Here is a 24,602-nt window from a genome sequence, read left to right as displayed (position 1 = left end):
GCTCAATTCACAATGGCTAAACTGTGGAACCAACCTATATGCCCTTCAATAGATGAATGGATAAATAAATTGTGGTATATACATAATGGAATATTACTCAGCATTAAAAGAGAATATAATTATGGAATTTGCAGGTAAATGGATGGAGGTGGAAAATATCATGCTAAGTGAAGTAAGTCAATCCCAAAAACCCAAAGGCCAAATGTTCTCTCTGATATGTGGATGCTGATCCATAATGGGAGGTGGGGGGGCATGGTAAAATGAAGGAACTGTGATTGGGCAAAGGAGAGGGAGGGATGGGAGGGCATATGGGGGTGGGAAAGATGGTGGAATGAGATGATCTTCATTACCCTAGGTACATGTGTGACTGCACATATGGTGTGATGCCATCATCAGGTACAACCAGAGAAATGAAAAGTTGAGCTGCAATTGTATACAATGAACCAAAATGCATTCTGCTGTTGTATATACCTAATTAGAATAAATAAATAAACAAGAATTCTCACATTCCTAACAAAAATAAATAAAAATAAAGTATGAATTGAAAAGACAAGATTGACTCAGAATCATGACCCAGTTGTTATCAGTGACAACAGAGGCCCATGGCTGGAAAGAGTCTAGTATAAGAAGCCCTGTGATCAGGTCACCCACATTTTTGTCTAGCAGCCTCCATATCTGGGAGTTCCCAGGACCCTCCCCTTTTCAGGTTAGAGAATCAGAATGACTTACATTAACTCAAAAAAGAGTTTTAGGTGATTGTGGCTTTATTATAAAGAATACAACTCTGAAACAGCCAAATGGTAGAGCAAGGTATGTGTGTAGCAGACAGTGGGGGTGGGGGGGCGCAGGGGAAGGAGAGGTGTGTGCTCTCTTCAGCTCCCAGCACATCGGTGACTTCACCAACTAGGAAGCCCCTGAACCCCATTGTTCAGAGGCTTTTCTGAGCTGTCATTGTGCAGACATGACATTTTATTATTGGCCATTGTTGATGCACTCAATCTTCCATTCCTCTCTTCTCCCCAGAGGTCGAGAAGTGGGGCTGAAAGATCTAACCCTGTAATCATATGCTTGATTTTTAAAAGATGCTCTTCTCACTGGAAATTCCAGAGGTTTTACCACTCTGGATCAAGAACTGGAGACAAAGACAAATTATGTAATTTTTGTTATACTATCATATGTACAACCACGTGAAGGAAAAAGGTGTAAAACAGAAACATACATCCTGTCTCTACGCAGACATTCAGACGTGAAGGCAGCAGTCAGGGAGAACCGCCCTTTCCCACGTTTCCCAAAGGGCCAGCCGAGGCAAGTGTGAAGAATGGGCGCCCAGGGTTAGCAGGGCCCTGGCTGGCAGTGCCCTCCGAGCCATGTGCACCAGCAAGCAGGAGCTCTAAGATCCTGGAGTCCGGGGCAGAGGTCCGCGCCCTCCTCACCCGCCTGAATCCTGCACCTTGGTGCTGAGCAGGAGACACCTGGGGCTCTTCCTCGTCACTGGATTGCGAGTCCTCACTGCTGATAACTGCAGAGAAACAAATCTGTGAGGGACGTCAGTGTGACTCAGAAGCCAGCACAGCTGGACACCCATACATAACACAGGGACACTGGAGAAGACTCAGAAGTTTGGGTGACTGTTAGGCAGGAATGGCTCGGCTCCTGTGATCTTTCTGGTTTCTGCCATTGCACGCCAAGATGGCCACTGGCCAGCCTTGATTGTCTTGATCTCCATTTCCCTCTCCCTCACTCTCCTCTTCCTTTCCAGCTGTCTCTACCCACTTCCTGGCCTCTGCCAGCTCCCACTTCCTTGTCTTCTCCGCCTCTGTGTTCCCTGTCGGGTGCCTCCTGTTTCTGCCCTTCTTTATCCTCACACCTCTACCCCGCACCCACCTGGCATCCTTGCCGATATATGTCCTCTTTGCTATTCCCCGCCCCTCGCAGGTCTCTGGGTACATTCTCATTCCCCACAAACTTGCCTTGTTGAGTCAAAGTTCTCTGGACTGAGCGCCAGAGTCCAGGTCTCTCTGCATTCATCCTGTGCTCTCCAGGCCACCGACTGGCCTCCAACGACATGCCCAGGCGGTCACCTTTGGGGTCACTCACAGGGTCCCAGGTGACCTGTCAGTCTTACCTATGATTTCGTCCACTTGGCTCTGCATGGTCCTTGCCTTCTGCTGGTCCTCCGGACTCACAAGGGAAGTGGGCACCAGATCCTCGTATCTGCATCGCCTTGCCCCTACAACAAAGAGTGATTCTTAAAGAATTTGTATCTGTCCCCCTTAAAAAGCCGCTTATCTCCAGACAACTCATAATACCTAATACACTATAAATGCAATGTATAAATCCAAAGCTGCGTGGTATCCTGCCCTCTCCCTGCACTTGACGCCAGGGGATGACTCTACTGCCGACTTCACCTCCTGGCCTCATCTCCACTCCATCTGCACCTTGCTTTCTGTCCCACCTTCTCAAGTGCTTCCCTTTTCACCCTGAACTCTGCATGTTTTTTTTTTCCCCTCTTTCACCTTTACCTGCTATACTCATCTACTTACTGATAATTATCTTGGCCAAACTTGATGTTTTAATATAACTAACTTAATTCTCAACTTGATTAAGATCTTAAGTTCTCAAATTCCTCAACAAGACTCCTAAAGCACAAGAAGTAAAATCAAGAATCAATAAATGGAATGGATTCAAACTGAAAAGCTTCTTCACAGCAAAGGAAACCATCAAGAATGTGAAGAGAGAGCCTACACAATGGGAGAAAACATTCGCCACCTGCGCCTCAGACAGAGCATTAATCCCCAGGATATATTTAAGAACTCAAAAAAGTTAACAAACACACACACACAAAAACCAAATAACCCAATCAACAAATGGGCAAAGGAACTCAATAGACACTTCACAGAAGAAGAAATAAGATCAATATATGAAAAAATGTTCAACATCTCTAGCAATTAGAGAAATGCAAACTAATACTACACTGAGATTTCATCTCACTCCAGTCAGAATGGCAATCATCAAGAATACAAGTAACAATAAATGGGGGGAAGAGGGGAAGGGCAGGGGGATGGGAATAGGAAAGACAGTAGAATGAATCAGACATGACTTTTCTATGTTCATATTGAATACACAACCATTGTAACTCCACATCACGTACAACCACCTTATGGAAGTTATACTCCATGTAAGTTTAATATGTCAAAATGTTCTACTGTCATATATAACTAAAAAGAGCAAATAATAAAAAAAGATCTTAAGTTCTTAATTCTTATGATAATTTTCACAAAGGTAGCTTGTTACATATACTGTGGACCCTCCAATTTGGGGGTTCTGCATCCACAGATTCAATCAAACACAGGTCAAAAATACTTGGGAAAATATATCTATACTCAACATGTATAAGCTTATTTTTCTCATCATTATCTCCTAGACAATAGAGTAAACCAACTACATTGCACTTATAGTGTATTAGGTATTACGAGTTGTCTGGAGATAATTTAAAGTATACCAGAGCATTTGTATAGGCAAATACTATGATATTTTATATAAGGGACTCAAGCATCCCTGATTTTGGTATCCATGGGGAGGAATAACTGATACTGAGGGACAACTCTAAGTATAAATACAATCCTTAAAACTGTTTTTGTAAAGCTTTCAATATGAATACATCAATAGTATCATGTTTACCAAAATATGTGTCCAATTTTCAGGGTACCGAAATATGAATACTTTCATTTCCTGATAAATAGTAATTGAGGTTTTATTATGTGCCAGATCCCGTGCTAGGTTCAGAGGACACAGCAGGAAGAGGTCAGATGTGGTCCCTGCCTCGTGATCACACAGTCCACCACAGATGGCACATGCTCACCACTTTGGCACAGTGAGTGCTGCCTCATAGGAGGTGAGAAGCACTCTGCAAACCTGCAGTCCTGGGTGAGACCAGGAAGAGGCTTTCCGAAGGAAGTATCACGTAGGCAGGAGACCGCCAAATTAGGGAAGAAGCCAAGAAAACAGATCCAAATAGAAGACAGAGTGAGGGCAAAAGCAACTGGAGTATCACGGGGCTCAGCAGGACTTCTTGGAGTGAAAGAATAGAGGCTGGGGAAACAGGAAGGATTGTGTGGCCTGAGCCTTGGGAGCCTAGTGAAGGACATTCCATGAATCCCAAGCTTTGTTAAAGACACTGGGGTTCAGGTAGAAAAGTGGCGTGAACACATCCATACTTCTGTAAGCACCTCAGCTGAAGTTCAAGAGAGAGTTATCAGCAATCTGATTTGTATTACAGTCCTGGCAACAGAAAGAAAAAATGGCCATGTTATTGCCAGGTCACGCCCTCAGGACTGAGTGACTGATGGGACCTGAAGCTGGAGGACAGAAGGACTTAGGAGAATTTCTGAGATTTTGCTTGAAAAACTGGACACTTGTCCACATTACCAAAGAGAAAACCCTGGCAAAGGAGAAGGAGGAGGATCAGGTGGAGGGGGACCTAGTTTCACGCAAGATGATGAGCTCCCTTTTGGTAGCACTGAACCTGAGATTTCTGGAAGGCATCCAAGCAAGATGGTTCATGGGGAGATTTCAGGTTATTAGGTGAGTGAGCTGAGAGGACAGGTCTGGGCTGGCAACATGTAATTGGGGCCACTTGGCTAAGGAAGATGGAAGCTGTTATAAATTGCAGGTGGATCAGCTCTCAGCTCTTAGCGTTAACAACTCCAAGAGCTGGCAACCCCCCTCACCAGCCTTCAGTGTTAACAGCTCCTAGTGTGACCAGCTTGGCCGATGAGGATGCAGTCTGAGATAGAAATCATGAATAGGCAAAATCAAAGCATCTGAATGAACTTAACTGGGGCTTTTGCTGCAGCACAAGGGAGGTGGTACCTGGGATGGAGCTTTCCCGGACTGACACTCAAAAGATGAGAAAAACCAAGCTTATATAGGCCAAAGGGGTGGGCTCCCGCAGGCGCACAGTTAGCTGCTAAACGCAGAATTTCTGCACCATCGTGCCACTCTGAGCTCTCAGCACTGGGGTTTGCACACGGGTGCTGAGTCTTCTGCAGTCAGCTGTCATGAGGTGGGGGAGGTGCTAACCACCACCACTGCAGGAGGTGGTGGAAAATCCCCAGCAAATGTCTTGAGGGCAACCCAGTGAGCAGCTCTATTTAAAGCAGCGCTGCCTCAGCTGCCAAAGAACCAGGGTGGCTGTCACTGCAACAATGACAGCCCTACCAAGTATGGAGGCTGCAGAGGCAGCAGCAGTGATGCCCAGCCCTCACCATGCCTTGTCCCACGAGCTTAGTGTGGCTGCTTGGCTGCATCTAGGGGCAGCAGCAGTGGCTCTCAGCCAAGAGGGGCGCAGGGAGTTGGGGTGAAAGACTTTTCTTCCTCCACACGGTGATCTAATCAGGTAACAGTTTGTTTAGATGTGGGATTCAGGCCCAGTTACCTTGTCCACCTCGCTGCAGGGGGCTGGGCTTCTCTTCTGACCCTTCCTCTCTCTTCATTGGGAGAGCACTGAATTCACCAGCAACTGAAGAGATCAAAGGAAAGGAGCGACCAGCACCATGGCTGAGAAATAACCACGGTGTGACCCTCCGGAGCTCTGAGGTTGGACACTTGGACACCACAGAGGACATACTCCTCGCCAAGGAGCCCAGCCAGGCTCCGGCCAAGTCCTGCTCTGAGCTGCTGCGTTCCACCTTGTTAGATTCGTTCTCTCTCTCTCCTTCTCAATTTGCCACCAGGAACCAGAATCCAGACATTGCGGCTTCTACCAAAGGAAAGCCTCTCGCTTCCTGGGCTCCACCAGCTTCTCTCGCCCTGACTTCTCCTGCCATCGCATTTCCCTTCTCCCTCACCTCCAGAGACAGTCCCAGCTCACTCCTCACTCTCTGTGCTCTGTTGCCTACTCCCTTCCTCCAAACTCTCCCATTCTCTATTCCAGTCTCCAATCCTATTTTCTCTGTCTCTGGGATTTTTTCTGTCCTCCCCTCAGGAATTGTAAGGTATTCTTTTTTGTTATGTCATTGGCTCCTTGCACCGGACACTGGTCCATTCTCCTGCTGTCATTTGGGGTTCACATTGATCGTGTGACTCGGCCCCTACTCCTGACTATAGTATAGTGCCCACTACTGGTCACCATGTAAGTGCCAGAACATCAGCAGCCTTACCTGCTTGGGCACAGTCATAATTTTCTTGTTGAGTTCCAAGAGCCTTCTCTGGGCTGCAGATAGGCTGTTCTGTCTTTATACGCTTTGACTTTACATCCCAGACAGGTTCTGAGGTTCTAGTTCTAGTTCCAAACAGGATGGCTCCTAGATGACATTCTGGTTTCATAAATATGACATTGTGACATTATGAATCAAAATCAAAATTTTTAATACATTGATAAGTTAACCAACTATTTAGGCCCAGAATCCTTCCTAGGTAACTCAGAGGCTCAAGACCCTCCTGTTTACATCCCGAACTTGGAGAAGCTACAGATGCAAAGGTTGAAAGTTCTGGGCAATCAGTCACGCAAGGAAGCAGCCTCACAGAACATTCCAGAATGGAGTAAGACAGCAAAGGGTCCCACAAGAGGCAACAGCAACAGACCATTGTAAGACGAGGGATCTGAGTGCTGTGGCCAGGTCAGTCTTCGCAGAAACGTGTTCTCAACCGTTCCTAGGGGAAGAAATTAGAAGTTGATCTCAGAAACTGAAGGATGGGTTTTGCCATTCTCTCTTTTGTCTTTACAACGCAGATGGTAGAGACCCCTCAAAGTGTCAATCCAGACTCATCTGGAGCTGGAAGTTCCCTCCTGACTTCAGTCTCGAGGGTGGGGTCTGGGTCAGCTGCAGCCCTGTCTGAGGGTCTCACTGGGCCCCCTCACTAGGGTCCTCTGTGAGTTACTCTGGCACCTGGAGATGGCCTGCTTTTGTCCCCAGCTGGCCTGCCCCATGGCCCTACCTGAGTTCCTAGAAGCCCTGGCCGCCTGGTTCCCGCCCTCCCACACCACAGCCTCCTGCCACAGCCTGTGGCTCCTCCTTGGTGGCCTCCAGTGGGGATCAGCGACTGGTCTGCCTCCTCCTTGGTGACCTCCAGGGAGGATCAGCGACTGGTCTGCCTCACTCCTCCCTCTCCGGGCATCCTCTGTTTCCTTTATCTTTCTGTCTGCACCTCTTCCCGTACTTTGGTTTCATGTTTCTGCCTTTTTCATTAGACAACCCGGGCAGCAGCATGGGGCTAAGAACGCAGGTTCTGGGTTCAGAATGCCTGGGTTCTCCCTTGCTCCTTTGACCCCAGGCAAATACCGTCCATGGTCCCTCCAGATTTCAACTTCCTCATCTGACCAGAGGACAGTAAGTGATAACACCTCCAGCGGCGGCCTGAGCACAGAATCCACAAAAGCCGGGGTGGGCTCAGTCAGAGCGAGCTTCTCTACCCCTTCCTGTGCGCGTCCTTTACCCCTCCCTTTCACTTCTCCCCTCCTTCCCGCTTCTCTCTCTTCAAGCACCCTCTCCTCTCCCCAAACCTCTGCCCCTTCCTCTGGGTCTCTCTTTGGGTCAGCTTTTCTCCTGAAGCATTCCTGCTTTTGAACAACAACCACCTCATTACTGACTTGTTCATTTGTTTCATTGTTGATCTACGGGGTGCTGGGGGTTGAACCAGGGCCCTGCACGCGCTAGGCAGGCACGCTACCGCTGAGCTGCCCCCCCCAGCCCAGCTGCCACATTTATGCCAGTCTCTCCTGCCATCACGAGGGCTCCTCTTGGACACTGTTCTTGATAGGCCCCTACTCTGAGCCCTTTGAAGCTTCCCGCGGAGGTACTCTTGAACTCATCATTCATCAGATTCCCCGTCCACCCCACCCACAGACTATTGGACAGAAAGTCTCTCTGCCACCTCACGGAGTCAGGCCATTTTGGAATTCAACCTAAATCAATACTCATCTACCTTCACCACCTCCCCTGGATTCCCCCCCAGCATCCATCCTTCCTCACACAGCTTAGTCCCTGGTCTCCTTTTCCTCTTAGTCAACCTGAAAACCAAGTTTGTACTCGGTCCTAAGTACCTTGCTCACGGCTTGGCTGAGTGATGGACGTTTGTTGCCTTCCTTCCGGGTCACTTCTTAGGGAAACATATTTTTCTTGGAACACTGAACAAAGGGGAAAAAATAGAGTTTTCAGGCAAGAGATTGGGAATATCGCCTCACAATTACACAGAGGGAGCACCTGGGAATTCTTATTTTTCAGTGGGGAGTTCCTAACCCTTGGTAACTCTCAATTTCTATGGCTCAAGACTCAAAATAATTTATCCCTTCCTCTTGGACAGCCAAGGGAAGAAACAAAACCTCTGAAATCCTGTAGGTGATGAACCTCTCAGTTTTTAAGGATGGTGAAGTAGTGGAAAATCATAAATAATTAATAGCCCAACAAGATGGTCAGGAAGGAGTGAAAGGTTATCTCAATTAAAATTCTACAGACAGAACATTCCTATGAATTGTCTAAACCTTAGGGAAGAAACAGGGATTTCTGAAGAAGCCTAAGGTCCTAGAGAGATCTATATGGATGAAAGAAAAAGGTCAATGGCTTTAAAGATGGAGTTAGAGAAGGAGAAAGTTTGGGCTTCATTGGGTAAGAAGAATGAAAAGATCCCAAAGAGACCTAACAGAGGATGTGGGAAGGAAATACAGGGGAGACTCAGGTCCCAGCAGCAAAGGCAGGACTCTGGCAGCTAAAGCAGGAGTGAACCCCCTACACTGGGAATTGTCCCGGGATGCCTTAACCAGGAGCCTGGAATGTGGTCAATGAGGGGAGGCCAGGACACCAGACTAGTTAGGTTCACACTGCCCAGTGCAGGCCCTGGGACACAGCCAGCCTTTCATGAATGCTTGTTAAGTGAATGAATGAAAAGTAGAGCTGGACACCGAAGGGAGAGGAGAGAATTCATTACCATTTTCAAAGGTTTTATAAATCTGTATTAAGCCAGGGTACTCTTTCAGGTTCACTTTGCTGAACAGGGTTTGTAGAAGTGACCAATCAAACACCTTCTCAAGGTGGCCAAGAACATGGTACACCACTCTGGCTACAGGAACCAAGTTTCTAAAGGCTTCTTGAGAATCCTTTCAAAAAAATCAATGGAAAGTTTATAAATCATAGCTTTGAAGTCAAACAGAGGAAGTCATCACATAGAAGCTCTATTTTCTCAGTGCAACTAAACTATAATTTTTCATGTAATATTTTAGAACTTCTTGAATATTTGATCACCTGTTTAAAAGAACAAGTAAGCCCTGTCTCTTGACTTTCAAATTCTCATCCAGCCTAGGACGTTCCAAGAATGGATTTGTAGTAATTCTGTTGACAACATGGCAATCACTGTACCCTCCCCATCCTCCACTAACACCCCATCTTGGGTATGAGAAGTCCTGGAAGTGCTCTAAGGAGTGGGGAGGTGGCTCTGCCCTTGCTGTGAAGAACACAAAGGGAAGGGCACAGTCCCACATGGAAGAGATGGCTTCCCCCTCCATATCTCCAGGTGGGCCCACTGATCAAGCTTATTGAACCCCAAGGCTGCAGAATCACCTAGCAAAATTAAAACGCCTTGCAGGAGACAATAGCAAGGCATGATTCTGTTTTATAATGGCACAAATTCCCTCAGAATTTTATCGAACACATGTGAACAATACAGTAAAATACAGCTCCAGTCTCTTAATTATTTTAATCTTGCTTATGAATTTCATTGAGTCATATCACCATTACCATCCATCCCCATCCCCACCTATGCCTCAGAAAAGAGCTTTGGTTAGAAACAGAGGTGTCTGTAATGACCTCTTCCTGTTCTGTCATCTTCTGCCTCGTCAGGTGATGGAGATAAAGGGGTCTTCCTACACAAAGCATAAAAGGCGTCTCAGCCAGTGAGTGACATACTAAGCTTTGAATCCACGAAGCCAAACATGAATTAATGTGGGACTGGGTTACTGTGGGGCGATGTAATGAACTCACTTACAGCATAGATTTGTTCGGTGATAAAGGATCGGTCTCTGAGGCCCTCTAGGAAAGGAAACAGCTTTGTTATTGCAGTTGCTATCTCCACTTTATTTTTCTTGAAGTGGTTGAAAAATATATCACAAAATATCTCCTTATTCTTGACCATTGCAAACATCCTGAGGAAAAAAATACAATGGTAGAAAAAAAAAATCAAGATTTCAACTGCGATTTCATCTCACTCCAGGCAGAATGGCAATCCTCAAGAATATAAATAATAATAAATACCGGCAAGAATGTGTGGGGAAATGTACACTTAAACATTCTTGATGGAACTGCAAATTCTGGAGAGCACTATGGAGATTCCTCAAAAAACTTGGAATGGAACCACCATCTGATCACCAAAAGAACTAAAATCAGCATAATATAGTGACACAGGCACATCAATGTTTATGGCAGCACAACTCACGATAACAAGTTATGGAACCAGCCCATGTGCCCATCAACAGATGAATAGATACATAAAATGAAGTTTTACTCCGACATAAAGATGAATGAAATTATGGTATTTTCTGATAAGTAAAGGGAATTGGAAAAATCATGCTAAGTGAAATAAGCCAGACTCAGAAAGCCAAGGGTCAAATGTTTTCTCTAATATGTGGAAGCTAGACCAAAATAGGGGCATCCTATGGAAACAGAAAAGACGTCAGTGGAGCAGAGGAAGGGGATTGAGAAAGAGGGAGGAAGGACAGGAAGAGAGGAACAATGGAATGAAATTGACCAAATTATGCTGTGTACAGTATGAATATACCACACTGAATCTCACATTTCTGTATATCTATAAATCACTAATTTTAAAAATACTATAAATAAATAGAAGGAAGATAGGTTTAGTAGAGAAGGGAACAGAGGGAAGGGAAAGTACTGGAGAGTGAAGTGGAGCAAATTATACCCCATGCTTGTGTGATTATGTCAAAATGAACCTCAATATTATGTATAATATAATGCTCTAATAAAAAACATCAAAAGTAAAAACATTTCAAGATGATTCTCCCAGCCAAGAAAAAAATCAATCTAGATGACTTCACTCACAAGTTGTTCAAAACATACAATTAAGGAAGAATATTATCAAACTTACTCAAAGTCTTTCAATGAATAAAGAAAACAAAACACACTTGCTATATAAAACCACAGCATAATCCCGATGCAAAAAACTGACGAAGACATTACAAAATATATATATATAAAAATATAGGTCGATATCTCTCATTGACATAGATGAAAAAATGCCAACAAAACATTAGCAACTCAAATCCAGCAACAGGTAAAAGAGATAATATGTCATGACTAAGTGTGACTTATTCCAGGAAAACAAGAACTTTTTAGCGTTTAAAAATCAGAAAATGTATGTCACCACATTGACAGGAAGAAAGGAGGAAAACATGATAACTTCAATTGATCCAGAAAAAGCAATTACAACAATTGAAATTCAATATCTGTTCAAGATTTTTTTAACCCCCAGAAAAATTATGGAAAATAACTTTATGAATCTTAAGTATACAAACAAACAAAAAACCTAATGGCAAACATTATACTTAAATATGAAATGGTAAATCCTTCCCATTCAATTGGAGAACAAGACAAAGATGTCTACTGTCACCTCTTTCATTTAACATTTGCTGTAAATCTTAGCCCATGTAATAGGTGAGGAAAAGAAATTTTTAGGTCTGGGGTTGTGGCTCAGTGGCAGAGTACTTGCCTAGCATGTGTGAGGCACTGAATTTGATTCTCAGCATTGCATATAAATAAATAAAATATAAAGTCCATTGACAACTTAAAAAAATAAAAAGAAACTTTTAAAAATAAACCTAATAACTACCATTATTTACAGAAATTTTTAAAGAGTTTCTAAATAAACTATAAGAATTAATTAGTAATTTTAGTGAGGTAACTGGATTTGAGACCAACATTAATTATGTTTCTAGATACTAGCAAATTAGAAAATGGAATAAAAATAGAAAAACAATATCACTTACAGAACCATCAAGAATAAAAATAAATCTAACAAAAGATGTGTAAAAACCCAATACTGAAAGTCACAAAACATTTGGTGAGAGAAACTTCTAAAAACCAATTCCAAAACCAGTAGAAGGAAGGAAATAATGAAGATCAGAACCAAAATCAATGAAATTGAGACTAAATAAGCAATAACAGGGATCAATGAAATGAAGGGTTAGTTCTTTGAAAAGATATACAAGACTGATAAGCTGTTAGCCAAACTAACCAAAAGAAAGAGAGAGAAGAGCCAAATTACTAAAATTAGAGGTAAAAATGGAGAAATCACCACAGACATCACAGAATCCATGGGATCATGAGGGACTATTTTTGAAAACTTATACTTCAATGATTTGGAAAAGCTAGAAGAAATGGATACATATCTAGACACATGCAACCTACCAAAATTGAACCACAATGACATAGATAATCTAAACAGACCAATAACTAGTAATGAGATATCAGCGGTAATAACCTTCCAACACAGAAATCCCAGGACCAGATGGATGGATTTTCAGCTGAATTCTACCAGACTTTTAAAAGAATAACTAATGTCATTGCTCCTCAAATTATCCCATGGAATAGAAAAGGATGAAACACTTCCAAGTTAATTCTATGAAGCCAGTGTCACACTCATACCAACAACAGATAAAAACACATCAAGGAAAGAAAACTAAAGACTATCCCTGATGAACTTAGATGCAAAAATTCTTAATAAAATCTTAACAAATTGCATCAACAACATATTAAGAAGATTGTATATAATGGTCAAATTGGTTTTATCCCAGAGATGCAAGGATGGTTTAACATATACACAACAATAAATGTAATTCATCACATAAATAGAAGTAAGACAAAAATTACTTAGTCATTTCAGTGGATGCAGAGAAAACCTTTGACAAAATTCAGGACCCATTCATGATTAAAAAAAAAAAAAAGAATAAAATAGGGATAAAAGGAACCTACCTCAACAACATGAAGGCTATCTTCAAAAAACCCAAAGCCAACCTCATAGTAAATGGGGAAAAACTGAAAGCATTTTCTTTAAAATCTGGAACAAGACAAGGATGTCCACTCTCACCACTGCTATTCAACATGGTGTTAGAAATTCTAACCAGGTCAATTAGGCAAGAGAAAGAAATAAAAGGAATAAAGTTAGGAAATGAAGAAGTGAAATTATCACTGTCTGCAAATCCTATACTTAGAAAATCCAAAACAAACTCCACCAAAGACTGCTAGAGCTAATAAACAAACTCAGCAAGGTAGAAGATCACAAAATCAACATAGTAAAATCAATAGCTTTCCTACACACCAACAATGGATCTGCTGAGACAAAAATCAGGAAAACAATCCCATTCACAATAGCCTCAAAAAAAATATCTAGGAATAAATCTAACCAATGGGGTGAAAAACATCTACAGTGAAAACTAGAGAACACCAAAGAAAGAAATTGAAGAAGACACAAGATGAAAAGACCTTCCATGCTCATGAATAGGCAGAATTAATATGGTTAAAATGGTCAAACTACCAAAAGCAATATGGAGACTCGATGCAATCCCCATCAAAATACCAAAAAAAAGTCCTAAAATTCATTTGGAAAAATAAAAGACTCAGAATAGCCAAAGCAATCCTAAGCCAAAAAGCCAATGCTAAAGGCATCACAATACCTGACTTCAAATTTTACAAAGTTATAGTAACAAAAACTTCATGGAACTGGCATGAAAACAGACACAGAGGCCAATGGTAAGCAATACAAGACCGAGACAAACCCCCACATCTACAGTCATCTGATTCTTGCCAAAGGTGACAAAAACATACACTGGAGCAAAGACAGTCTTTTCCACACATGGTGCTAAGAAAACTGGCTTTCCATATGTAGGAGAATGAAACTAGACCCTTGTCTCTCACCCTGCACAAAAATCAACTCAAAATGGATCAAAGACCTAGAAATTAGACCAGAAACTACACAACTCCTAGAAGAGAACATAAGGTCCACACTCCAGCATATAGGCACAGGCAACCACTTTCTCAAGAGGACACCTAAAGCTCAGTAGGCAACACCAAAAGTTTAAACGGGATGGTATCAAATTTAAAAGCTCCTGAACAGCAAAGGAAACAATTAGGAACGTGAAGAGAGAACCTACAGAATGCGAGAAAAATTTTTACCAGCTACATTTTTGACAGAGGATTAGTGTCTAGAATATATATATATATATATATATATATATATATACTCAAAAAACAACATAAAAACACAAAAAAAAACTCAATAAGTAGGCAAATGAATTAAATAGACACTTCTCAAAAGAGCTACAAATGGCCAACAAATGTATGAAAAAAATGTTCAACATCATTAGCAATTAGGGAAGTGCAAATCAAAACTACACTGGGATTCCATCTCACACCGGTCAGAATGACAGTCATCAAGAATAGAAACAAAAGACAAGAATGGTGTGAATATACTTTGTATACAACCAAAGATATGAAAAATTGTGCTCTATATGTTTAATATGAATTGCAATGTATTCTGCTTTCAAATATAACAAATTAGAATAAAAATTATATTTAAAAAAGAATACAAACAATAGTAAATGCTGGAGAGAATGTGGAGAAAAAGAACACTTTAAATGGTTGGTGGGATTGTAAATTAGTACAACCATTAAGGAAATCAATACGGAGGTTCCTCAAAAGACTAGGCATGGAACCACCATATGACCCACCTGTACCACTCCTTGGTATTTATACTGAAGAATTGAAGTCCTGAAACATGCATATACAAACGATCCCCAATTTTTAAAATACATGCAAAACAGCAAGTATTTCATAAAACAATATATCTACATGAACAACAAGCATAAGAAAATGTCCTATAAATCATGACACATTAGGAAAATGCAAAATAAAACTTCAATGAGATACTGTTGTACTTCCACCAAAACGATTAGGAGTTTTAAAAAACCTAATGATATCAAATGTTGAGAGAATTACAGTAATGGAAACTCTCATTGCTGATAGAATAGAATTTAGCATCCCCATTTTGGAAACTAGCAATGTCTACTAAAACTACCCTAGGGCCCAGCAATTATCCTCCCAGGTGTACACCAAGAGAAAGGGAACTAAGGTTTCCAATGGTTCTACCACATCTAGGTGACATATGAAAGTTGACAAGTCAGAGTCGGTGACATCTTTCCAGCAGCTCTCATTCACCGCCGTTTACCTGATATCTCCTAACTCAGTTTTTTCCTATTACAATACATAATTGGTTTTGTAACCCAGCCCAAAGTTTTGGAATTAAACCGGATATGAGTAAGTATGAAAGCCCACATGGGCAAAGATGACAGAGGGGCATACAGACTTCTCTGTTAGCTTGCTACCTCCACCTACTGGCTTTCTATCCCACCACCTCTAGGCTGCTGAGCCTGACGGGCAATGACTCACCACTGGGGGAAACAGCTGTGTGTTCTAGGCCCAGACTGGAGCCCACAACAGGGTTACCAGGGCTCAGAACAGGAAGCCCATGTTGACTCTCCCAGGAAATAGAAAAGGGAAGTAAAAGAATCTATGATGCTAAAAAATAGGTCACAAGTATGTTTTGGCCTTCTTTTTCAATCTCCAAGTTTTTCAAGCCTTGTGGGAACATGGAAGCTGGGGATTGAAGAGGATGTACAGGGTCAGAGTCACGAGGCCTGGGGAGGGGCGGGGAATTCAGTGTCCAGTGAAGAGGAGGAGAAGGCCAGTGGCAAGGGTCTACAGAAAACACGGGACCCTGTGTTTATGTAAAAGGAAGAGGGCCTAAGGTTTATTTGGACAAAATGGACCAAAGTCATTTCTAGGGGGAGTGGCATAGTTTATATTGGAAGGAGCTAAGTCTCCATTTTGTCAATCCCCTTGCAGAAACCACAAGGGAGGGAAGGGAAAGCCAGAAACTCCCAAGCTTCTCTCAGGCCTGCGGGTTGGCCGGGTACATTGTGACCTTGACTTTGGAGACAAGGCTGGAGGATCTAAAACGTTCTACATTATACAGTGGGAAGAATCTCCTTAGAGATTCTGGAGATCATGAGAGAAGGGGGAAAGGCCAAAGGCAGGGCCAATTTGGTAAAGACAGTGAGCCTATTAAAGGTAGGATGGGGCTTTTACATGCCCCCCAGGATTCTTTGACCCCTAAATACGGTGGTGAGGCTTATGTTCCCTTTCCTGGAATCTGGACTCTGTGTCTGCTTGACCCATAGGATATGACAGAAGTGATGTTGTGCTAAGCTTGCAGGCCCAGGGCTCAAGACAGAGTTCAGCCCAACCCAGCCACCAGGAGAAACACAGGGCAGAAACAACCTCTCGGCTGAGCTCTGCCCAGATCACAGACACAGAGCAAAATGAACAGTTTTGTGGTTTTAAAACACTACATTTTGGCGTGGGGTTTTTTTCCCCCACAGTAGTATCACTAGAACGGATTTTGAAGGAGGATTCTGTCATAACAAAAATATAAAACACATGGCCTCGGCTTTGGGGTTGAGAAGTGTGTGGGCACCTAAAGGTACAGTGGGTGGGGCTTATGAGAAAAATACTGATGAAACTGGAGCCCCTGGTTATGTGGTTTTTGTAAAACTCTCACCTGCGGTAATATAAAAACAGGAAATGTAGCTAGGCAGAGAGTAGAGATGGTCACAAAGGGACCACAGACCATAGACCAATGGGATGAGATCCAAGATCCTCTACACCCCAAGGGGCCAGGTGGACTCACAAATATCCAACTACATTTACACCTGCGCACGATGATTCGGTCACACATTCTCTTGAGGATTTAATGTGACTCTTTTAAATACTGAAAATATGACAGAATAGAGTTAAAGATCAATTGGAGCAAATGAGAGTGGAGACATGAAATAAAACCAGGTGCAGGACATCTGGGCAGGATCACGGGGCAGAGACGGCGAGGCAAGGGGGAGACAGGCTGTGTGGACCCAGAGTCTGAGATGAGGGGGAGCAGGTGAGGCCGGGCCGGCGTCAGGCATGCTCTGCAGCAATGTTTTCCAAATGATGTTCCACTGAATCCAATTTCTTCAAACTGCTACCGGTATCCCAGAGACAAGGGCTCCCCATCCACAAAGTGGAACATGTGGGGGAAGAGACTTCTGCCCTTCTGTCCTCCCCAGCCTTGGCTGGCTTTTTCCTTCACATAAATTTGAGTGGAACAGATTCCAGGCCATCAGTGAGGACACCAATAAGGACACTTGTACCAGGGGGTGGCAGACTGCGTCTACAGGTGCTGCAGATACATCTCCCTCCCCTCCTCCCCCCTCCTTCTCATTTCTGTGTCATAAAGTTCAAGCTGAGGCAGGGTCTGTCCCCTTAGCAGACCTACCTCTCTTGGGCTCTGCTGTCATTGCTCCCAGCCATCACAGGACAAGTGGACCTCAGGGAGACCTGGCCCTGAGCAACCTCACCACTTCTGCCACTCCCTCCTCCTCCTTCCCCACCCGCCTCTCATTCTGCTCTTCTTCTTTCCCTTCTTCCCCAATCCTCTTCCTCTTCTTCTCCTTCCTCCACCCCAGTGGCCAGACCCAGTTCCAACCCCAGCCTTGGTCTGGGCCACTTCTGAGCAGACAACAGCCCACGTGGGTTCAAATGACTCCTCTGACTCCAAGAGCAAAAGACGTCAGAGTTCCTCAGATGACTGGTGGCAGGAGTAGGACTCACGTGGTTCAGAAGAAGCCCTTTTGATCCTAGACCACCTGATTCTAGTCCAGTAACAGAAGGTTCTGCATCGCAGCATCCTACACAGGCTGCTAATCATACACCAGAACTGAGTTCTCCTCTCTGAAAGTCCCTTTTCATATTCTTCCAATTCACTCAAGAACTTTAAGAGAGAAGAGTTGTTCATGATCAGATTAGATTTGGCTCCCGAGGCCTTCCTTCCTAACATCACCCATGACAACACTGAGCTCACTGTAGTTCCTGACTCCCAAGAGCAGCTTCAGCCCCCTCCCAGGCCACTAGAGCAGTGACAGCTAGCTTGTCTGTTCTGCCTTCCCTCAGATGACAGCCAGGCTTAGGCCAGTGCCAATAGAATTCTGGGTACAACTCCAAGCTTTCTTACCCCCTAGCAGACTTTTCCCCCTCCAGCCCTGGTGGGTGTGCTGGGACCTGTCACCTAAAGTTAGGGATGGTCTAGACAGAGTTCTAGCTACAGCCACAACATAAGAACCTGGTTGCCCAGCTGAGACACAGAGGAGGGGATCCACAAGGCCAGGACCCCTGCAGGAGTGAAGGCCCCATGATTAGTGCCACTCATAGCCTGAGGGACGACAGATTCACTTAGGCCCAGATCCAGCTTGTCAGCACCTCACCCTGAAACGGCAGCTGCAGGTCAAATACAGGGGTCAGCTCCTTCCGGATGGGGAACTAGACACCGTAACTGATGGAGGTTGGTTGCAGGTTTCTTAGGCACTGGTCAGTGGAAGGGATTTTCCACCACAGCTTGTTTTTGCATCTTGATTTTGCTGCTCTCCTGAGCTCCAAACAGGGCAGCAGGGACCCCTGAGGATTGGTTCTCGGACTTTGGAGAGCTAAAGAAATGCCAGGGATTCTTATGACAAAAGCAGTCCAGGGGTCCCGCCTAAGGACTAGTTTGGCGGTCAGCCCCAAGTATTGCCAAACTCTTGCAAGCACCCCTCCTGAGGCCAAGGCAGTGTCCAAAGACCCCTCCCTGAGAAAAAGTCTCTGCCTTTGACCTTCAGGCTCTGAGAGCTGGGGTGCATGGCATTCCAAACCCCACTATCTCAACTTCTACTGGTCTTTCCTTTCTTTGGAACTCCAGTAAGGCTCGAGGACCATGGTGGGTGTGTTGAGGGTAAAGCTTATTTCAACTCCCATCTTCCCTCCTCTTATGAGGCCACATTCCCGCCTTGGAAGAGGCTAACTATGGTAATAACTTGCAGGGAACCGTTTGTTGTTCCAGATCCAACCGTGTCATGGATGTATCCGTGACTAGCTAAAAAGCCACAAGGATCCTTACTCTATAATAGACAAATCAGACTCTTGGTTAAGGTTCAGGAGAGTAAACACAAACCTAAGTGCTAAGGAAATTGATTAAAAGGCCTATGTGAAGAGCACTCAGCTCAAAGAGAGAAGGCATTCTGAGCGACTCCAAATCCCCTCTGCCCAGGCCCGTCCAGGCCAGTCATGGTAAGCCCTCTGCCTTTCCAGCCTCTGGCTCGTGGGTGGTCACTAAGCCAGTGTGGACTGATGAGTTGCTACAACAGGTTTTCCTGGAGTTTCTGTGTGGACTGAGTCACACTTCTTCCTGTGGCTCCAAACAAGTCAACTGCCACCAGTTGCTCCTAGAAGCCATCTCATGACCATGAGGGGAACCCACAGCTTTAGGATGAAGTTGAGCAGAAAGACAGAAAGTACCCAAGCGCCTGAAGACCTCACTGGGCCACGGACCATCCAACCCTGAAACCTCTGCCTTCCTGTTAGACTTTCCTTTACGAAAGGTAATACATATTTCATTATTGAGGCCACTTTGAATCAAAGTATTTGTTAACTTGTAGCTAAAAATCTTCAGGCCAGGCCCAGTGACACAGGACTATAATCCGTGACACAGGACTATAATCCCCAGTACTTGGGAGGCTGAGGCAGGAGGATCACAAGTTCAAGGCCAACCTGGGCAACTTAACAAGACCCTGTTTCACAAAAAGAAAAAGGGCTGGGGATATATCTTCGTGGTAAAATGCCCTTGGATTCAATCCCCGATACTGTAAAAAAAAAAAAATCTCAGAATTCAGTATGGGAACAGAAAGTCTTTCGAAGAAATAAAAAGAAATGGGAAAAAAAGGTAATCAGTTTAAGAGCTAGGTTTTGAAAGATTAAATTATCTCTTTACAGATGACATGATCTGTATAGAAATTCCTAAAGACCCCACCAAGAAACTTAGAATTAATGAATGCTTTCAGTAAAATCCTAGGATGCAAAATCAACATACAAAAAACAGTTACATTTCTATATACTAAACAATAAACTATCTGAAAAAGTAAGAAAATACTCCCATTTCCAATAGAATCAAAAAGAATAAAATAGGAAAAAATTTAGCCAACAAGGTAAAATATCTGTACAATGAAAACTATAATACATTGATGGAAGACATTGTAGAAGACACAAATAAGTGGAAATAATAATAATAACCTGTGTACATGAATTGGAAGAAATAATATTGTTAAAAATGCCCTTACTATCCAAAGTAATCTAAGGTTCAGTGCTATCCTTATCAAAATTTCAATGATATTTTTCACAGAACAAAAAAAAAAATCCTAAAATTTATATGAAGCCACAAAAGACCCCAAACAGCTAAAGCAATCTGGAGAAGGAAGAACAACACTGGAGGCATCACACCTCCTGATTTCAAATTATATTACAAAGCTACAGTAATCAAAGAGTATGACACTTGTAAAAAATACAAACATAGACCAATGGAACACAATAGAAAGTCACAGAAATGAAACCCCACACATACATTCAACTGAGTTTCAATAAAGGCACCAAGAATACACAGTGAGGAAAGGGCAGAGTCTTCAATAAAGAGTGTGGGGAAAACTGGGTATTCACATGCAAGAAATGAAACTGGACCCTTAACTTACACCCCTTGCACTATACCCAGAAATCAGGTCAAAGGGGTTTAAAGGTTTTTTTAATGTTTTTATTTGTTTTAATTAGTTATACATGACAGTAGAATGCATTTATGCATTTTGATATATCATACATAGATGGGATTATAATTCCATATTTTTCTGAGTGTAACTACAAATCTTCTAGAAGAAAACATAGGAGAAATGTTCCATACTATTCATGTGATTTTTCAGATATGAGATCAAAAGCACAAGCAATGAGAAAAAAAAAATTGACAATGGGATCCATCAAACTAAGAAGCTTCTGCACAGCAAAAGAAATGCTCACCAAGAGGAAAAAAGCAACTTGAGGAATGAAGAAAATATTTGGAAGCCACATAACTCCTACAGCACTAAGCCCCAAAGTACATAAGAGACTCATGCAACTCTTTAGCAAGGGAAAAGTTAAGAGAGTAAAAAGAAAATGTTTAAAAATCATATATCTGATAAGAGCTTAATATACAGAAATATAAAAAACTCCTATAACTCAAAAAAATAATTATAATATCAATGCGATAAAATGGGCAAAGGATATGAATAGACACTTCTGCAAGGAAAGTATGCAAATGATCAGTAAGTATATAATAAGGCTCAACACTATTAGTTATTAGGGAAATCAAAATCAAAATTTAATGAGATACCATTTCAAATCTGTATGGCTAAAATTTTTTAAAATGGAAACAAAATAACACATGTCAACTTAATTTTAGATGCACAAAAATCCTTAATTTTTATGAAGTCTAATTTAGCTACTTTTTCTTTCGTTGTCTGTGCTTTTGGTATCATTTCCAAGACTTTCCCCAATGTCCTCTTCTATGAGTTCTGTATTTTGGCTCTTAAGCTTAGGTATTCGAGTTAGTTTTTATGGTAAGGATCCAATTTTATTTTTTTTTTAATGTAACTATCCAGTTTTACCAGCACCATTTGTTGAAAAGACTCTTCTATCTCCCATTAAATGGTCTCAGTATCCCTGTTGAAAATTGATCAATAAAAAAAAAGAAAATTGATCAATTATACAATTATATATATAAGAATTTAGTTCTGAGCCGGCATGGCGGACACACACTTATAATCCCAGCAGCTTGGGAGGCTGAGGCAGGAGGATCAAGAGTTCAAATTCAGCCTCAGCAACAGCAAGGCCCTAAGCAATTCAGTGAGACCCTGTCTCCAATAAAATACAAAATAGGGCTGGAGATGTGGCACAATGGTTGAGTGCCCCTGAGTTTAATTTCCCATACTCTACCCTCCAAAGAGTTTACTTCTGACTCTCTATTCCATGTCTTTGGTCCATATGTTAGTCTTTATGTTAGTACCATAGTGTTTTAATTACTGTAGATTTAAAGTAAAATTCAAAATCGTAGAGTGTGAGACTCCAATTTCATTCTTTGTCAAGATTGTTTTGGCTATTCAGGAACCTTTGTAATTCCATATGAATCTGAGGATCAGCTTTTCCATTTCTGTGAAAAAGGCTATTGAAATTTTGATAGGGATTATGTTGCATCTGTTCATCACTTTGGATAGTATTGACATCCTAACAATTTTAATTCTCCTATCCATGAATATGGGTTATCTTTTCATTTTTAGACCTTCTTTAATTTCCTTCAGCAATGTTTCTCAGTTTTGAGCATACGAGCCCTCCACAATATGACCTGGCAATTCTACTCCTTGGTGTATATCCACAAGAAGTGAAAACAGTGTCTCAAATGTATATCACATACCCATATTTATAGTAGCACTCAGTGGCAAATACAATGGCACACTATTCGGCTGTAAAAGGGAATAACATTTTGACATGTACTATGACATGGATAGATTTTGAAAACATTAGCCTAAATGAAATAAGCCAGATATAAGACAAAAGTGTAATTGCACTGACATGAGTTACTGTGAACAGCAGACTCACAGAAACCGAAAGACAGGCAGAGGTTTCCAGAGGACCACAGCGCTGTTGTTTCTTCATTGGGTAGAGAATTTATATTGGGAATGATGAAAATAGTTTTAGAAATAGAGTGATTATGGTCATACCACATAGGGAAAGTATTTTATGTCACTGATGATAATATAAGGGTAAAATATCATATTGATGGACAAATGATATTGTGTCTGTTTTATCACAATTAATAATGATAATAATAATGGGAGGGCACTCATTATTTGAACTTGTGGCTTCAGATCAATTATTCCAACTAGGTAATCACGTGGCGCTCTCTGGAGAGCCAATACAGAACGAAAGACTGGGCACAACCCAACACAAAAGCCAATGGGGCAGGGACAAAGTCTGGGCTTAGTGAGAGCGAGAGCTCGCAGCCAACGAGTCACAAACACCAGAAACTTCTCAGAGGCACAACTGAGCTTCTCACTCGGTCTAGAAGAAGTGGTGGCCCAGATGCTGGGGCCAGGCCTCAAGCCAGCCTCCCAGGGCCCCTCGCCTCCCTCCATTCGGCCACACCCGGGCCCTTGTGTGCAGTGACACTTGGGTCTGAGACTTAACGATTTAACCGAAAACTAAACAAGGAAAGGACTGAGGATGACCAGGAAATCGCTGGCCATGCTCCTCGCTCTTCCACTGGGGAAGGGATTCCGGGCCGCGAGTCCCTTTCCGGGACGATGGTGGATCCGGCTGGTGCAATCCGAGCGCGGGACTCGGGCGCTTATGCAACCCAAGGGCGGGGAGCCTCCGGGGCTGCCCCGGCTCCTACCCGCGCTCGCTCGAGGTCCAGCCCCGGAGCCCGGGTCCTCGCTGCAGCCTCCTCCCCGTCCAGCCTGGGGCCGAGATTCGCCGCTGAAGCCACGCGTCGCACCGAACCTGCAGCAGGCTCTTCCCCGCAGCTGGTAAACTGCCCCCACCCCGAACCCTCGGAGCTCAGGAAATGCAGCCCCCAAATCGGCCTCTTTGGTCCACTGATCCCTTGGAGCCGAAGACCCCAGCAAAACAGCGACTGCAGGAGGGGCTGGCTCCGCCCTGCCCCCTTCCGCCTAAAGACAGAGCCTCCAAAAGGAGTTCACTTGCATCAGGGAGTTTCGTCCAACTAGGTAATCAGATTAACTCGCACCCAGGTGAGACTAGAAGTCAACACACATTCAGATGAGCTTTGTCACAAACTGTCATTTCTTCTAAGGACCCCATACATCTTTTCCCTCTCCTCTCACTGGTATGAGATGGTCTCTTTCTTTCCTATTCGCTCCCACGCAGGTAATAAATTTGCACACTTCGTTGTTGAACCCAGAGGCGCTTTACCACTGAGCTACCCACCCCTTTTTATTTTTGACCTAGGGCCTCGCTAAATTGCGGAGGCTGGCCTCGAACTTGTGATCCTCTTATCTCATCCTCGCGAGTCACTGGGATTACAGGCGTGCACCACTGCACCCAGCTAAATTTATGCCCCTTTTAAAGCTGGTGTTCACCTGCCAGCTGTCCGTTTATTTCATAGACTCAGTAATGCAACCCTCAGAGGGTAGAGGGAGTCTGCCCTCCCCTCCACCCTGCAAGGTACTCCCTCCACCCGCTTCTGCCCCCCACACCCTCCCAGCACCGTCCAAGGAAAAACCTGATGTCCGGGGATCCTCCTGGATCCCGACCCAGCCTTCCGCAGGGCGACAGTTCTAATCAGCTGGAGCACGCAGAGCAGAATGAAAGTAAGAACGTCGTCGTGGTGGAATTTTTTTATTATTGTTGTTCTAATGTTAGTAAGTGAAACCTTAGTTGAAATTTGCATTGTACCATATGGTTCTCTCCCCACAGAATTTCAGTACCCCTTTTCTTTCTCCGAATTGCCAGAAAGTGTACAGTACCCTCTGGTGGCAGGAACTTGTTATGGCACAGTCCCCTTTAGAAGTAAGGTTGAATAGGCCTTACCTGAAATATTTGGAACCAGAAGTGTTTCCGTTTTGATTTTTTTAAGATTTTAGAATATTTGTGTGTGCATAATGA

The 24,602-nt window shown here is 43.3% G+C and overlaps 1 protein-coding gene across 11 annotated transcripts; it reads right to left on the bottom strand.

Annotated features, from left to right (window-relative positions):
- Positions 1 to 743: 743 nt before the first annotated feature.
- Positions 744 to 24,340, bottom strand: LOC114097973 (nuclear autoantigen Sp-100-like). 11 transcript variants are annotated; one of them, XM_027942080.2, is made up of 11 exons: positions 17,371 to 17,407; positions 10,245 to 10,350; positions 9,979 to 10,135; positions 8,926 to 9,094; positions 8,045 to 8,128; positions 6,586 to 6,654; positions 6,162 to 6,317; positions 5,438 to 5,521; positions 2,126 to 2,230; positions 1,220 to 1,519; positions 744 to 1,132 (listed from the first exon to the last, which is right to left on the bottom strand). In XM_027942080.2, exons 1-10 carry the CDS (start codon positions 17,390 to 17,392, stop codon positions 1,260 to 1,262), a joined length of 1,212 nt encoding a protein of 403 aa, XP_027797881.2. In that variant the 5' UTR covers positions 17,393 to 17,407; the 3' UTR covers positions 744 to 1,132; positions 1,220 to 1,259. The 11 variants fall into 11 exon arrangements, with proteins under 11 accessions (XP_027797881.2, XP_027797885.2, XP_027797887.2 ...); XM_027942084.2 differs by having other exon boundaries at positions 1,434 to 1,519; XM_027942086.3 differs by lacking the exon at positions 17,371 to 17,407 and adding an exon at positions 24,220 to 24,340 and having other exon boundaries at positions 744 to 1,519.
- Between the last annotated feature and the right edge of the window lie 262 nt (positions 24,341 to 24,602).

This window comes from Marmota flaviventris, chromosome 11, assembly GCF_047511675.1.
Source record: "Marmota flaviventris isolate mMarFla1 chromosome 11, mMarFla1.hap1, whole genome shotgun sequence".
Classification (NCBI taxonomy): Eukaryota; Metazoa; Chordata; class Mammalia; order Rodentia; family Sciuridae; genus Marmota; species Marmota flaviventris.
The sequence above is the reverse complement of the archived record's forward strand: the minus strand, read 5'-3'. Positions and strand labels throughout refer to the sequence as shown.

Coding starts and splice junctions, on each gene's coding strand:
- LOC114097973 (XM_071619550.1), bottom strand. CDS start 17,392: ATGACAGCAGAGCCCAAGAGAG. Junction 10,351..17,370: donor GACAGCAGAGCCCAAGAGAG/GTAGGTCTGCTA, acceptor TTTGGTGATCAG/ATGGTGGTTCCATTCCAAGT. Junction 9,095..9,978: donor TCACCGAACAAATCTATGCT/GTAAGTGAGTTC, acceptor TTTTTTTGAAAG/GATTCTCAAGAAGCCTTTAG.